At 35.6% G+C, this 15,429-nt stretch overlaps 1 protein-coding gene across 1 annotated transcript in view; it reads right to left on the bottom strand.

Moving 5' to 3' along the window:
- The window catches only part of BRWD1 (bromodomain and WD repeat domain containing 1), a 75,884-nt gene that overhangs the window by 20,204 nt on the left and 40,251 nt on the right, over positions 1 to 15,429 (bottom strand). The window contains exons 24-31 of the mRNA XM_039369705.1: positions 13,241 to 13,339; positions 11,203 to 11,310; positions 7,373 to 7,497; positions 7,205 to 7,287; positions 6,463 to 6,574; positions 4,955 to 5,016; positions 2,048 to 2,203; positions 1,686 to 1,806 (exon numbers count right to left, since the gene is read on the bottom strand). Of these exons, the coding sequence (XP_039225639.1) occupies positions 1,686 to 1,806; positions 2,048 to 2,203; positions 4,955 to 5,016; positions 6,463 to 6,574; positions 7,205 to 7,287; positions 7,373 to 7,497; positions 11,203 to 11,310; positions 13,241 to 13,339 (866 nt within the window). The remainder of the gene's footprint in view (positions 1 to 1,685; positions 1,807 to 2,047; positions 2,204 to 4,954; positions 5,017 to 6,462; positions 6,575 to 7,204; positions 7,288 to 7,372; positions 7,498 to 11,202; positions 11,311 to 13,240; positions 13,340 to 15,429) is intronic.

Genomic DNA, 15,429 nt, shown 5'->3' with positions numbered 1-15,429 from the left:
AACAAAAATCAACAATTCATTCTTTTTATACTGGATAAGTATAAAATGATTTGTAAAAGGGGAGGAAAATTTACTGCTTTATCTTTTTTTGCAGCATCTTGCCAGGCTGGATCCTACATGTTAAATTTATTTGATCACTTTGGCCTCTTTTTTTGCACACTATTTTTTCTTTTTTTGTTGTTGTTAGGACTGAATGTATGCTTTTGTTTTGTTTGTTTTTCTGTTTTGTATCTTACTTTTTATGATAAAACAATAAATGATATCAAAAGAAAAAACACAGTGCTGTACTTCCTAAAGGTTTAATTGTACCATGCAAAACTAGTGTTTCATGTATCAGTTTCCTAAGCAATTATAGAAGTTATTTCTTATTTCATCTCTTATTTATTCCAAACTTATACAATGCAAAATTAGTAACAGCAACGTAGATATAATTTTATATATCAGTCTTCCCCAATTGCCAGAGGACATTGATAACCCATCTATCTTCAAGAACAGATGAAATGAAATATCTGAATCTACTATTCCTATCCTAATCAATAAAATAAAGGTGTCCTTAGTATATGACAGAAACTGCACATCACCAAAAGTACCATACCCATAGTGGAGCATGGTGGCAGTGGCTTTATGTTTAGGGGCTGCTTTTCTTCAGCTGGAACTGTGGCTTTAATCAAGGTAAAGGGAATTATGAACAGTTCCAAATATCAGTCAATTTTGACACAAAATCTTCAGGCCTCTGCTCAAATGCTAAAGAGGAATTTCATCTTTCAACATTGACAATGACCCAAAGCTTATCTTCAAATCAAAAAAAGAATTGCTTCACCAGAAAAAGATCAACATTTGGGAATGGCCCAGCTGGAGTCTGGACCTGAATCCAACTGAATCTGTGGAGTGATCTGAAGAGGGCTGTGCATAGGAGATGCCCTTGCAATCTGACAGATTTAAAGCACTTTTGCAAGGAGGCGTGGGCAAAGATTTCCAAGACAAGATGTGCCATGCTGACAGGCCCCTACCCCAAAAGACTGAATTCTATCATGAAATCAAAAGATGTTTCAACAAAGTATTAGTTTAAGGATGTGTACATTTATGTAATTACATTATTGTCCATTTTTTGTTCTTATCCCCCCCCCCCAAATTTCAGTTTATTTTTCAATTGAATGTACAGCTTATATGTTATGTTAAAGGTGAAAAGAGTTTGTGGGCAGGGCATTTGTTGCTCCTCAGTAGAAATAGATGCCAGAATTTTTCAGACTTGCTGCCCAATGTCTTTTTTTCTTATATTATTTTTATTCTATTTTAAAATAAAAATAAACAGAAAGCTAGTATGATGCAATGTAATCATCAGGCTTTTTATTTAAATTTAAATTCAAATTTAGAATTTTTTTTTTATATGATGAGAAGCTAAAGCTTTTTCTAGTTTTTCAAAAAGTAACAAATAGAATGCAATCAGAGGAGACAGAGTGAACAACTTCACCAGTATACCATCTGGTATTATGATACCATGTTTCACCATTTTATGAATACACAAGTTACTCTTTTACAGCAACCATATTTTAAAGAATGTAAGCTCTGAAAATCACATATGTGTTCATCTCCCCACAAAGATTATCAATCATCTGAAGTTTAACTTCAGAGCAATTTTAGAAGCTAGTTCTGTTAACTGGTTTCTAGTACCAAATCAGACTAACCTGTAGAAACGATTCATCAATCTCAGCCGAATAGTCCAAAGATCGGTTGGATAAGCTACTACTGTACTGTACTTTGGATATGTATTCAGATCAACTGGACTAGCAAAAGCTGCTGAAATATCTGTCAAAATAATTATAAAAATAATAAAATAAAAAATAAAAAAGATAAAAATAATTTTAGCTGGTTGAAATAACTAAATGCATTGTCAGTAAATAATGCAGTATTCAGTAAATTGCAAATTAAGTTTATTTTACAAAACCTGTACTACTTATAATACCTGAGCAACTGAATTTAGTGTAAAATACTATATATATGCCTTTATATTGATCAAAACACAGCTATCAAATGTTTAAAACCTTACCAAGTCTCAAAAGTTGATCAATTCCACAAATAATTCGTTCACACTCTTCACTCTGCGATTTCCCCTGCCATTCTCCCTTTTGAGGTTTATACAGTAGTTTTGCCATTTCTTCAGCAGTAACAGAAACACTTGCTCCCAGTTCTTTAGGTTGATCAACTAATTAAAAAAAACATGTAAAAGAGAACAAAAACAAAATGTAGCAAGGTTAGCAATTCATTTTATGCCAAACTGTTATGTCAGAAATTAGTGTCAGGCACAAAGAATCAGACCATTCATAAAATTGCAGCATCGAAGATTTATTCAAACCTATTGTCAAGGTTCCAACTAATGAAGCCACATTAAGAACTCCTAGAGGCTTGAAGTTTCCTCAAAGCACATGTTTATTGGATACATAATATCAGCACGTCAAAAGTGAAACCAACTCTGAAATTTCCTTAGAGATGTAACTAAAAGTAATACTTCCCTCCCCACTATTATGCTACAGATCATGCTGCCCAATAAAAGCAATTGGCGGGCTTCTCAATTCATTTTCGTTCCTCCTTTCAGCACCTGCGGAAGGAGCTTGGTTCCCACAGGACTGCTCGGTGTTTTGTGTAGCAATATAAATACCAATACTACTTTCCCCCTTCTCCCCATCTATGTGGCAACTTAGAACGAAAAAGATGGCTTCAGCCAGGTTTGTTTCAAAAGTTGACACCTATACACAAGGAATCTAGTCAAGTAACAAGACACCTATACACAAGGAATCTAGTCAAGTAACAATCAGTACTATATGGGCACTAGAACAGAAATCAAGAGGGCCAGGACTTGGATTTCTCATGGCAACACAAGGACTCTAAACCAGTGGTTCTCAACCTTTTTAATGCCGCGACCCCCAACCGGTTGTAAGTCGAGGACTACCCAACTGGTCGTAAGTCGAGGACTACCCAACCGATCGTAAGTCGAGGACTGTCCCTGCCCGGGAGCACCGCGCATGCGTGGTGCTATCCCCTGCGCCGGCCGAAGCGTAGCTGGCAAGCAGCAGAGATGGCGCAGGCCAACCACTGGCTGGGCCTTACCACCCAAGGGAGGTAAGGCACCCGCCGGGCCTCACGTGCGCCAGCAACCCTCCCTGCGCCCGCCGGCCTCCCACCTCCCACCCCTGGCCCTCTTTTACTTACATTTTTAGTAGTTGCTCAGCAGGGAGGGGTGGAAACTTCCAGACAGCTCGCCTTTGCTGCAGGCAACTTGCAGCACCATTTGCAGAATGGGACTTTTGGCGGACTCAGCAGGGCAGAGACAGCCTGGACAATTCCTATTGGCTTTTGAAAGCCAATAGAATTAGACTCTATTCAAGAGAGATTATTCTATTGGCTTTCAAAAGCCAATAGAATAAAAGGGAGTAGCATAGCTAAGGAAAAGGGGAAAAAAATGGCGGACTGCATTGTTTGGCGACCCCTGTGAAATGGTCGTTCGACCCCAAATGGGGTCCCGACCCACAGGTTGAGAACCACTGCTCTAAACTGATGACGCTTGTAACTCTGTCCCCCCCCCCGAGCCCTGCCTGCTCTTTTCCTACAGTTAATATTTTACTAACAAAATCATTTCTATTTTTTGCTATCTAAATATTTATCTTCAGAATTTCCCACACTGATTTCTTCAGAGCTAAAAATGGAAATAGTTAAAGTATATTTTTTAAAAATATAATAGCTGCAACAACTGCTATGAAATTCTTTTTTGTTTCTTTTTTTGCACAAGCTGCTTTTGTTCTCTTAGAAAAAATGCTTTAAGTGCCTACTTACTTTCTCTATCAAAAGAAAAGTGGACAAAAGGAATGATTTTGAGTATACATTTGTAACAGAAAAACTTTTTGAAACACACAGAGCACGAAGTAAAAACCAAACAAATTACATTCAACATATTGTTTTAATTCAGTCACTGTGAATGTTGTTTGTCCCAATATATTATGGTCTATGACTTAGCATGTTTTATAAACTCAGCTATTTATAATGCATTCAGTAACTATGTAGAAGGTTAATTTTATCCAAATGCAATTTATGCTTCAAAATTTTCAGTACATCACTTGAGATCAAGAAAATTATGTGTATCTGAGCAAAGTATTATTCAAGCAACATCAAAAGGAATGTATGTGTGATGCTTTTGCTACTGCCTATAATGAGAACAGCCATTAATATGCTTCAGTTATCTTATTTACATTTCTAAGAACAAACAGTGAATACAGGGGATGGCTTTATTAATCAAGGTCATGAAATTAATTATTCATATAAGGCAGATACTACTGTGAAAAAATATTAACATGCTAATTTTTAAAAAAAAAATAGATGGCAAATATATTGAGCTTAGAAAGACACTCTGGTGTTTGCTTATTACAATTTACATGTGCTACACTACCAGAGATTTTAGGCAGCTTATGTTATTAAGGGGTGAGGGGGAGGGGAGAATGGAACCCCGAAGAAGGTTGAAGCCCAGGGTTCTTAAAGTTGGCATGTCCTCAGTAGTGGGAGCCTCTAAAAGCCCTCTTGTTAAGATTTCATTGGACAAGCAGATTCAACTTCCAGAAGTGTGACACAGATACATCATGATCTGCATCATGTAGGGCAGAGGTGTCAAACTGCCAGCCCGCAGCTGGTTGCATCATGCGGAGGCCACACCACCCCAGCTCCGACAATGCAAAAAAAAAAAAAAAAAAAACAAAGTCGCAATACGTCACGACATTTCACATGACGCGGCAAGTTTGACACCGTGATGTAGGTAACCAATAGCACTCTGAACTGTATCTGGAAGTTAAATGATGCCAACTCCTTAGTAGCTAACTGCTACTTAACTACTACTAGCAGTTTTAAACTACTAGTACTAACTGAATAAAGTGACCACTAGGAAAATTATAAACAAATTAGATTAATATACCATTCTCTGGAATTGGTTCCATGTCCCATGGGCTAAGTCGCTCAGTTTCGCCATTGTCCCATCTATTTAACAAATTAGAAAAAAACAGTGAAGATATTTCTATGTAGAAAACATCACATTCTAGATGTAAAATTGCACTATTGTTACATGTTATATGTATATACTAGGTCAGGGATAGGCAACCTTGGCTCTTTTATGACTCATGGACTTCAACTCCCAGAATTCCTGAGTCAGCATAGCTGACTCATGGACTTCAACTTCTGGGAGTTGAAATCCATGAGTCATAAAAGAGCGGAGGTTGCCTACCCCTATACTAGGTAGAATATTTTCTTGTGGGGACAAAATTATAAAAGGAGTTAAAGGTATTTTCATTAATATAAGCATACATCATACCCCTCACTTATATTCTTCACAGGAACCCTGGTGATGCAGTGGTTAGAATGCAGTATTGCAGGCTAACTCTGCTCACGATCTGGAGTTCTATCCTGACAGGCTTAGGGTTGACTCAGCCTTCCATCCTTTCAAAGTCAGCAAAATGAGGACGCAGATTGTTGGGGATTATATGCTGACATTGTAAACCGCTCAGAGTGTGATATAAAGCACTATGAAGTAGTATATACATCTAAGTGCTATTGCTATAGTGCTATTGCTATCAATGGTCCCCAACTCCAATGTGCATGACTCTGATTTGGGTCTAGCAAAAGTTGCATTTTCCCCCACTAACTTTTATTATCTATTTAACATTTTTCAGCATCACATTCTGAAAATCTAAGCCAAGGAGTTTCTTTACAGTTATAATAGACATTATGATCTCTTTAGAGCTACAATGGTCTAACTACAATGGTCTAACTACAATGGTCTAATTATGATCTCATTACATTTTCTGATGTGAGGTAGTCACATCACTGTCATAATCATAGTAGTCACTATATTAAAGAAACTATGAAACTCACTTTCTAGTAAGTGTTTAGAATCAAAACCAAGATTACAAACGTCTGCATAATTCATCCACGGAAACTAGAACTCCTATGTTTATCTTATCTGGCCATCTTTTTTTCTCTCTTTCTAAATATATTCAAAACTTTCTAAAATTTATTTTGCTTTATGTATGGTCATGCAATTTTTTTTGTCTTCAATTCAATTAGGCAAAAAGTAAAAAAAAGCTTCAAGATAGCCAATTTGGTGTAGTGATACCAGGCTAGAATCTAGAAGTGAGTTCTAGTCCTGCCTTAGGCATAGGTCAGCTAAGTAATCTTGGCCCAGTCTCAGCTGTAGAAAACAGGCAATGGCAAACATGTCCAAAAAAAGATAGCAAAAAAGACCCTGCAGGAACTTGTCCAAGCACTCATCAAGAGAGAGCACTGATTCAAAGGCACCTGCAACCCCTCCCCTTTTTTTCATTATAAAAACTAACATGCTTTCATAAAATTATAATTTGCAGTTAAAAGAGACACAAAGTTTTTAAAGTTATCATTAAAACGACCATCCTGAAGCAAACATGTACGTACTTAACACTGTAACACTGAAAAGGGCTATCTGGATATTGTGGTTGATATGGCTCTTGGCTCAAAACAGTTCCAAACCACCAGGCATCATCAATAATTGAACGAAATCGATCATCTGTAAAGAAAAAAATCCCCACAAATATACTGTACTAAAAGTTATCCGACCTCTTCTGTAACAATTTCTATAGTCATTCTAGAATATCTAAAATACTATGCTAAGGAAGACACCATATTTGGTCCTCAGATATTTTTGGAATAGTTTCCATCATCCCTAATCAGGATAGCTAATGATCACTGTAGTTACAGTCTATATTGTACTTCAAGTTGATGCTTCAAATATAATCATAGCAACATAATTTATTTAGTAATCATTAAGCAAAATTGGATAGGTTTAAAGCTGTAAATTATTCGACTATATTATTGGACTATATATCTGTGAGAAGCCTGAGAAACTTTAGTATCTTCTATTTATAGAAAATTGTCATGTTCAAGTATATTTCCTGCATTTTATAAAGTGGGAGCATCCTCAAAAAAAAAAAAAAAAAAAGCTCCAGTTGTTTGATTTGGTTAACAATCCAGTTTTAATACCCCCACTACATCTTTGTCTGGTTAGCAGAAAAGTTTAAAGGCAGATTAGACTGAAACTTTCAGTTTAATTTTTAAAATGAATATACAATGAAACTATAAATAACTAAGTAAGATTTTCAATATGATTATTTCCATAGTAGGGCAAAACCTAACTTACAAGGTTGCCAGTTCCTTTGCCGTGCTTCATCATAGAATTGACGCAACACCAGGAAATCAATAACATCTGGCATATCATGGTATCTAGAAAGATTAAATTTTAGTCAAATGCACAATGACTAGACTGTGGATACAATCATAAAAATAGAATAAGGAAAAAGATACATACTTGAGAGAAAATGATTTGTCTTGAAGCTGTCCTGTAACATGATCCATGAGAGTAAGTTTAAGACAGCATAGTGTAGGAGGTCCAACTTCATAACGTATCCCAACAATTTTTACCAATTCTTGATCCTAACAAATTCACAAACATTTTTGTTAGTATTAATACAAACATTAGCTAAATTATTATAGTTCTTTATATGATAGGTAACTTATGGCATTCCAAATCACACTGAACTTCCTTTCAACGTGCCTGAGGAAGAAACTCCGAAAAATGCTAGTTGTAGTTTAGCAACATTTGAGTGCCATATGTTCTGTGCGAAAGCATGTAAATGATAGGATAAATTGGGCAAAAATGAGCAACAACAAAACATTGCACAATATTAGGACACTATGCAAAGAATGAATTGTGCGCCAATATATGGCATTCACCAGCATTGGCAAGTGACTAGACTTGTCCATGTCAATCGGACAAATTGTTTCTCTTTTAAGTCTTCAATCTTGAATGACTCTGGAGTATTACACATATAGTACATATTGGAGTTTGGCAAGCACTATATGCATTACTCCAGCTAGATCCTCAGCTTGGAAAGCAGCCCAAACTGCCTTGTGTTTTCTATTCTATTCTGGAGCCTTATTCAGGAAAGCCAGAACTTCTTGCAGGGGAAATGTGCAAATGAAAATTTATTTAATTTATTTTTTAAAGAAATGGAATGCAATTTGTGGAGATGTTAGACCATTACTAAGGTGGTAAAATCTAACACAAATGTGCACAGAAGATATACTGTTTTTTCACTGCAGCAACGACTTGCTAAAATCACTGCTGTAGGATCTTTTCCTGAATAATTTGACTTGTTTTTTTACCAAGATTTTCAACATTAGCTGGTTATTTTACAGTATTTATATGAATTTGTTTTATTCTTCTCAGAATTTTCAAACTGGGGTGGATTATCAAAACTTCAGAAATATAATTAATTCTTCCAAGTACAGACTCATGGTGGCATCATCTTACATATTAACATATGCATGCTCACTTTTATCAGTATGACAAATGTGGCATTCAGAGTGGGAAGTGAATGCTGGGTTCTAGGACAAAAAAGAAACCCCATCCATGTATTGTTCGTTTATTTAAAATTAATTATAGTTTAAGAAATAAATAGTAATATTGGTTTATAAGAGGGATAAATGGAAAAATAAAAGTAGACTAAAATATTACGTTTTTTAAACAAAGTAAAAAAATCTGACATGCAATGTGAAAACCATTTAAAGAAAACATGTTTTGAAAAAAGCTAATTTATTGCTTTTTAAGTCATACTTGAGAAATCTACAAACTTAAAAAAGCAACATGGAATGAGAGTAAAACCGGTATGGATCAACTTTGGTGACTCTGTGGATTAATGGAAACCATCCCAACTTCTTGGTAATAATAACTCATAACTCTTCCAAAAACATTTCAGTAACAATCACTTTGATCTCTTGTATCCACTTTATTTGTTGTCTTCCTCTACAGGTAGTCCTTGACTTATGACCACAATTGAGCCCAGAATTTACGTTGCTGAGAAATTTGTTAAGTGAATTTTGCCCTATTTACGACTTTTCTTGCCACATTTGTTAAGTGAATCACTGTAGTTGTTAAATTAGTAACACAACTCTTAAGTGAATCTGGCTTCCTCATTGACTTTGTTGGTCAGAAGGTCACAAAATGGGATCACATGACCCAGGACACTGCAATCATCATAAATATGAACCACTTGTTAAGCATCCAAATGTAAATCATGACATGGGGATGCTGCAATGGTAAATGTAAAAAATGGTCATAAGTCACTTTTTTCAGTACTGTTGTAATTTCAAATGAAATTATGAACTATTATAAGTCGTGGACTACCTGTACTTTCTTTTTCTTCAACCTTGTTTTTCTAATCCACCTTCTACTTTTATCACATGTGCAGAGCATAACTGCTTGGTGACAGAACAGGACTCACTGATTGGTTTTTTCTCAATTTGTGGTACTCTTCATAACTCTTTAATTCTGTACTTCAAATGTTTTTATCTTTTTTTCTCTTGCTCTTTCTCGATGCCCAGCTTTCATAGCAAACTATTACTAATGAAAAGACAACTATTTAACTATTCTGATCTTTGTTGTCACAGAATTGTCCTTATGCATCTGTTCTTTCTGGCTTCTATTGTTGATACTTGAACTTTGCACTACAGGCAGAGATTTAAAGCCAATTCAGATTCAGCACTTCCATATTTTATGTTTATTATTATAACCACCTCTTTTAGTCTCCAAAATGCCGATCAAAGCTATATACCTCCTTAATTTATTCACTGCCAACTGTAAGCTCACTAAACATGGAGGTTAACATTACTATGTTTTCTTAAGATTTAACAAAACCCCACATTTTTCATTTTCCATTTTCGAAGCTATTAGAGAATCTTAAATATGGCATCTTAATCATCTTTCTGGTTTTGAAACCAGCAGCTCCTCATTTACACTTCCCTTCTTTAACATCTATATACTGATTTACTATACAATCAATTCATGACTTTAGAGTGTGTATTGCTGACATTTTGGCCACAATATTTTTCTTATACCTAAATGCCACAAATCCATTCTCACAAGGTATTTTGAGTTCTAAAAATATACTCCTCCAGGGATAACCAGAGCATTTCCAAAATTTATCAAGAGAATTTCCCACCTTAAACATGAAATAAACTTAGTCTGTTCCATAAGGAAATGATAATTTGGAATAATTTTTATTTAAACATCACAAGCAATTTTTTTTCCTGGTAAATAAGGACTGAAATGGAATTGTTACTTTTGATCAGCTAACTGTGAATGTTGCTTTTAAAACTTCTAAAAAGTTACAAAGAATTATAATTTGTCAAAAATAGCAGAAAGACTACATTTAGATAAAATATTTATTATATTCTCTGTTCGGAAAAGGTGCATTGTCTTGAAAAACTTTACAATTTTATACAGGCTAGACTCTGCTTTTTCAGAGACGAAACCAACAATTCAGTTCTAATGAAAACATGATCATCTAACCTTTTGGCTTGTCTGCACTGTATTGAGTGAAGAGGAATTGTCTTGGGCTGCATATAAAATGTATAACATCTTACACTGCTAATGCTGGGATAGGGAAGACTAATAACTAGCAAGGAAAGGAAAACCAAGAGGATTTCTTCTTACTAGTGGTACCCTTCCCTCCACCAGCATTAGCTGCAATACACTGCTAATGCTGGAAGAAGGAAGTCTAGTGACTAACAAATAAAGGAAAATCAAGACCTTTGTCGGCATCTCAGGGAAAGAGGCTGCTTGTGGGATTCTGCCATGTGGTCCAGCAACAGAATGCCCTATCCTCCTTCCATACCCCAACCTTCTGTGCTCTCAAGATCTTTGAAAGGTAAGTAAGTGATCAGTGACCGGGTGGAGAAGCGTGTGGAATTGAGTGAGCTGGCCAAACAGGCCCAGTGAGTATGGGGAACCCATGAGGCAGGATGGGGGAAAAACAGGTGGGGAGCATGCTGCAGATCTTTGCAGAACCCACAGGGGCGCTGCAACAAGATATAATTTTGGGACTGGTTCTTAAGTATCTTTGGGAGGTTTGTCTTAACCATTGCTAAGTAACCTGTCATAAGTCAAGGATTACCCATAGTAATTTTCACTCAGCCATAATTATTAGATTTCACTTTTTTCTGCCTAGTTTATTCTGTTTCAATCATTTACCCTTATTTTTTAACTTGTATTCCCTTGCTTTTATTCTTCTATACTGCTATTAAAGAAATGTGTTAAAAAAATAAGTATTTGATAGAAACAACCAGTACTAAGCTTACCCTAAGCACCATTTTTCTCCAAGGTTCTTTCTGAGGATTCAATTCATAAGTATTGTTCTTTCTTACTGCTTCAACATAAGCTTCATGGCCTTGTCGAAAATAAATTGCCTAATGTAAAGAAGAATGTAAATCAAAAAATGAAAGACATCCGTATATTTATTTTAAGTGAAACATTAGGATGAATTCTGAATAACTGCAATCTAACCCTTTTTATCTGATGTGAGATGGGTATCCTGCAATAGATAATTTTCCATTATTAGGGAGAGTTATTACATGGCCTCGTCTGTAGTTTTAGCTTTTGAATTTAAACCAGATAAACCCATTACAACAACAAAAAAATAAACAGAGGAATTCCTTAACAGGGCCTATCACAAACCCAAGTAAATGCTTTTTTTAAGGTTCTTGGCAATCAATGATTAGCGGTGGGGTTGGGATCACTGTGTCACAACAAAGGAGAATGAATTTTCATAATAAATTTAAATGTTTAGTTCTCAGCGCGATGTGAGATGGAACGTGCACAAACCCATTCTACGGGAAAAGTGGTTGACTCTACTCAGAAAGATCATGCGATAGCTTTCTTCTCCAAAACGCTACTTTTGCAATGGAAATTATATCCAATTTGTAACACTGAGTCAAAATATTTAATGTAATCCATGTAGCAATCTTGCTTCAGAAAGCAGAAAATATGCATGCCACCCACTATAGAATGAATTGTGACAGAAACCCTGGATATCTACCATGATGGTTACTTCTCATTTGCTTTGAAGGCACCCACAAATAAGAGGAAGTCCCCCTATGGCCCAGACAGGCATTGACTCAGTTCTGCATCCTATCATTCCTTCCATGGCAAAACTTTAACCATGTCTTGCTAGCACAGACATCATCCCTCTTTTCAAATTCCATGTCTCATTGAAATTACTTCCAAATGATGATTACTGGTTTAAAATGGAATTACTTCAGCATCACATCTCAGACCTGCAAATTCCTTGCACATTAAGCTTTCTCTTTGATTTTTTTTGCTTTATATTATTTTATATTTGCTTTTATCTTCCTTCTTAAAAATATTTAATAAAATTATATATATTAAAAATATGTGTAGCACTTGGATAACATAATTCTGAGCTCCTGTCAGATGATCTCATCTCAAGAATTCTTAATTGTTTGTGATAACTTGCTGTCCATAAATAGCAGAGTGACAGACAAAGATACTTTGTATCTCTTTCAATCATACACTTTCACTTCCATTATTGGGCTGGGCTGACAAGAGAGTGACTGGGCCAAAATCATTCAGTTGGCTTTTGTTCTTAAGGGAGGCCTAGAACTTAGTTTCTAGGCAATACCTTAACCACTACACCAAATTGGCTCTTATTATGTTTATTATTATCCTATTATTACATTTATGTACTACCCAGAAATGAATCCACTAATATTTCAGATTCAGTTGTTTTTTTATTAAATGCTTCCATAGGTAATGGATGTTTCACAGGTGATTTCATTGTTTGCTTTTTTAAAACATTAATTAAAAATTGTCTCAGCAATTTGTAGATTGTGTTGTAGGTTAATACTCAACATAGTTAATACTAAACAGAAGAATTTTATGGCTTCTTCCCCCACATGTATACATAAAATTGGTTGTTATGCTACTGAATTGATAGCTAAAATACATTCACTATCTGTAGTATATATTAGTATTTTGCCACTGTTTTAGTTCATAAATAAAATGCCAGATTTGATTAAAATATAAAGGTTTTCATGTGTTATTTAGAATTGATCCATTTGACATTTATGTTCCAATTTGAGCATTAATTTTTATTTCTCTCATTATAACATTTAAAAAGGACTGCATTATAAATTAACTAATCCCAACTTTGTATTTTTAAATCTGATTGTAAATGTTGTGGCTTTAAAGCAACACAAATTCTATAAGGTAATAAGAGTACACTAATATAGTATAGCTTGCCACCTATGGACAAACTAAAATTACAAAGCCAAGTTTAAATATTCTACTTTAAAGAAATATACAGTACAATTTTCTCACCTCATCACCCATTTGTGGGACAAAAGGAGATCTTCGGAGTCTGATGTTTGTTATCCAGTCAGAAGATTGAAAATCAGATGACAATGTTTGGTCTGCTGACTGTTGAGAATGAGAAGCATTTATTTGTTGTTATAAAAAATTACTCAAAATAACATTGTGATTGCATACAAACCATTGATTTAAAGATTTATAGCAAAAAATGTTTATTTTCCCAGGTTTACAATGATCAATTCAATAAAATTATGTCTAATCTAGGCTGACTATATGAAGAAAAATATGTTCTACTACACAAAAGATAACACAATTAAGTTCTATTAATTGCATCTACAAATTTTAAGAATATGTGCAAATTTAGTTAACAATATTTATAACATGATACATTTTTACACATTGTTATCCTTCCTTAAAATTTAACTTTATATATAATTTGTGCAAAATATGTACTTTTGCACATACTAGCCTTTAATAAGAATGTGTTAGTTAATATAGATAAAGAAATATAAAGGAATTCAAGTTGAAACTTTTAACTGCCAAAGGTCATCACTAGGGAAAATATATCAATACTCGTGTGTGCTATGTGTGTACAAAATTTAGAGCACTGGTGTAACAGAATAGGTGAAATGCCATTTCTGCATTGTTATGACACCTACATATTTTTAGGGAACCTGGTTGTTAGCTGTAGCCTCCCCATCTGTAATATTGAAACTAATAATTGTTTATCTTATGTTCAGTATCCTTAATCACTGACCTTTCAATGATCATTCAAAGGCACAATGCTTAAAACGAAGACTTACAACTAGTTCTTGAAATTTCAGCCATCGCATGATTTGGGCGCTTGGCAACTGGCATTCATTTTCAACAGGTGTTGTGTTCCATAGTCACTAAATCACCATTTGCAAACTTCAGTGCCAACTGCGAAATCACTTGGGAAGTTGGCAAAAAGTTGCACGTCATTGCCCCATGATGCCATGCTTAACCAGGAGTGATTCACTTAACAAACACAGCCAAAATTGATATCACAGGTCGGTGAGTCATGTGACAGTTCATTTTATGAACAGATTGCTTTAGCAACAGGATTGCTACTGTGTTTCCCGAAAATAAGTACTAGCTTGACTTTTACGTTTGTGCCTAATATAAGCCCTACCCTCAAAATAAGTCTTAGATTGGGGGCAAGGCATACGTGTAAAAATCAAGCTAGGGCAGGGGTGGGGGAGGGAGCTGCCCCACATGCCCCGCACCCGTTTACCTTAAGACTGCTGCAGTCAGGCCTCCCACGCTCTGACACCTGTTGCACTGTTGCCCATGTTCTTCTGTGGCCGCTTGCGGTCAAATGCATTGCACTAGTGTTGCCACTCGCGGCATAGGTGGCGCCGCTCGCATGCAGCACGGTACAACACACCACATAGCCGCCTTCTTTGAGTGGCAGCACTGGCACGATTGGTGTGATAAGCCATATGGCCTCTTGCTGTGAGCAGCAGCACGAGTGCAATGAGCCACACGGCCTCCTGCCATGAGTGGTGGAACCTGCGAGATGCGCCACGTGGCATGCGGCCACAGAAGAACTGACAGTAGTGCAACAGGTGTTGGGGCCTGGGAAACCTGGCTACGGCAGTCCTAAGGTAAGTGGGTAAGACATCCCCCAAAATAAGACCTGGTGCCTCTTTTGGAGGAAAAAAATATATAAAATCAGGTCTTATTTTCAGGGAAACACGGTAGGTCTGCAGTCAGTAATGAGGGCTACTTGTAGTTGCTATAAAAATTAGATAATATACCTGAAATATTTTGAACACATGAAGATGTTGTAGAATTATCAGTTATTTAAATTTCCTGAGTTAAGTTTTAAGACATTTCATTTGCAGGTGTATACTGCTTGTATTAATACCTATATATTAGTTGCAATAAAAACTATTTCTGCATATTTTTAATTATTCAATAGTTGAACTAAGAACAATTAAGTGTTGACTAAATACTGAAAAAAGTCAAATCTCCAAAAAACTGTACAGGTTATCCTTGACTTACAACCACAATTGGGACCAAAATTTCCTTTATAAGTCACTGCAGTTGTAAAGCAAGGCATCACATGACTGGACTGGATTTTATTACCATTTTTTTCCATGGTTGTTAAGCAAACCAACATGATTATTAAATGAATCACATAGTTCCCTATTGACTTTTTTTGTCAGAAACTG

Source organism: Crotalus tigris, unplaced genomic scaffold (genome assembly GCF_016545835.1).
Source record: "Crotalus tigris isolate CLP2741 ecotype Arizona unplaced genomic scaffold, ASM1654583v1 scf7180000017601.7605149639:7615979, whole genome shotgun sequence".
Lineage (NCBI taxonomy): Eukaryota > Metazoa > Chordata > Lepidosauria > Squamata > Viperidae > Crotalus > Crotalus tigris.
Note: the sequence above shows the minus strand (reverse complement) of the source record. Positions and strands in the feature narration are given on the sequence as shown.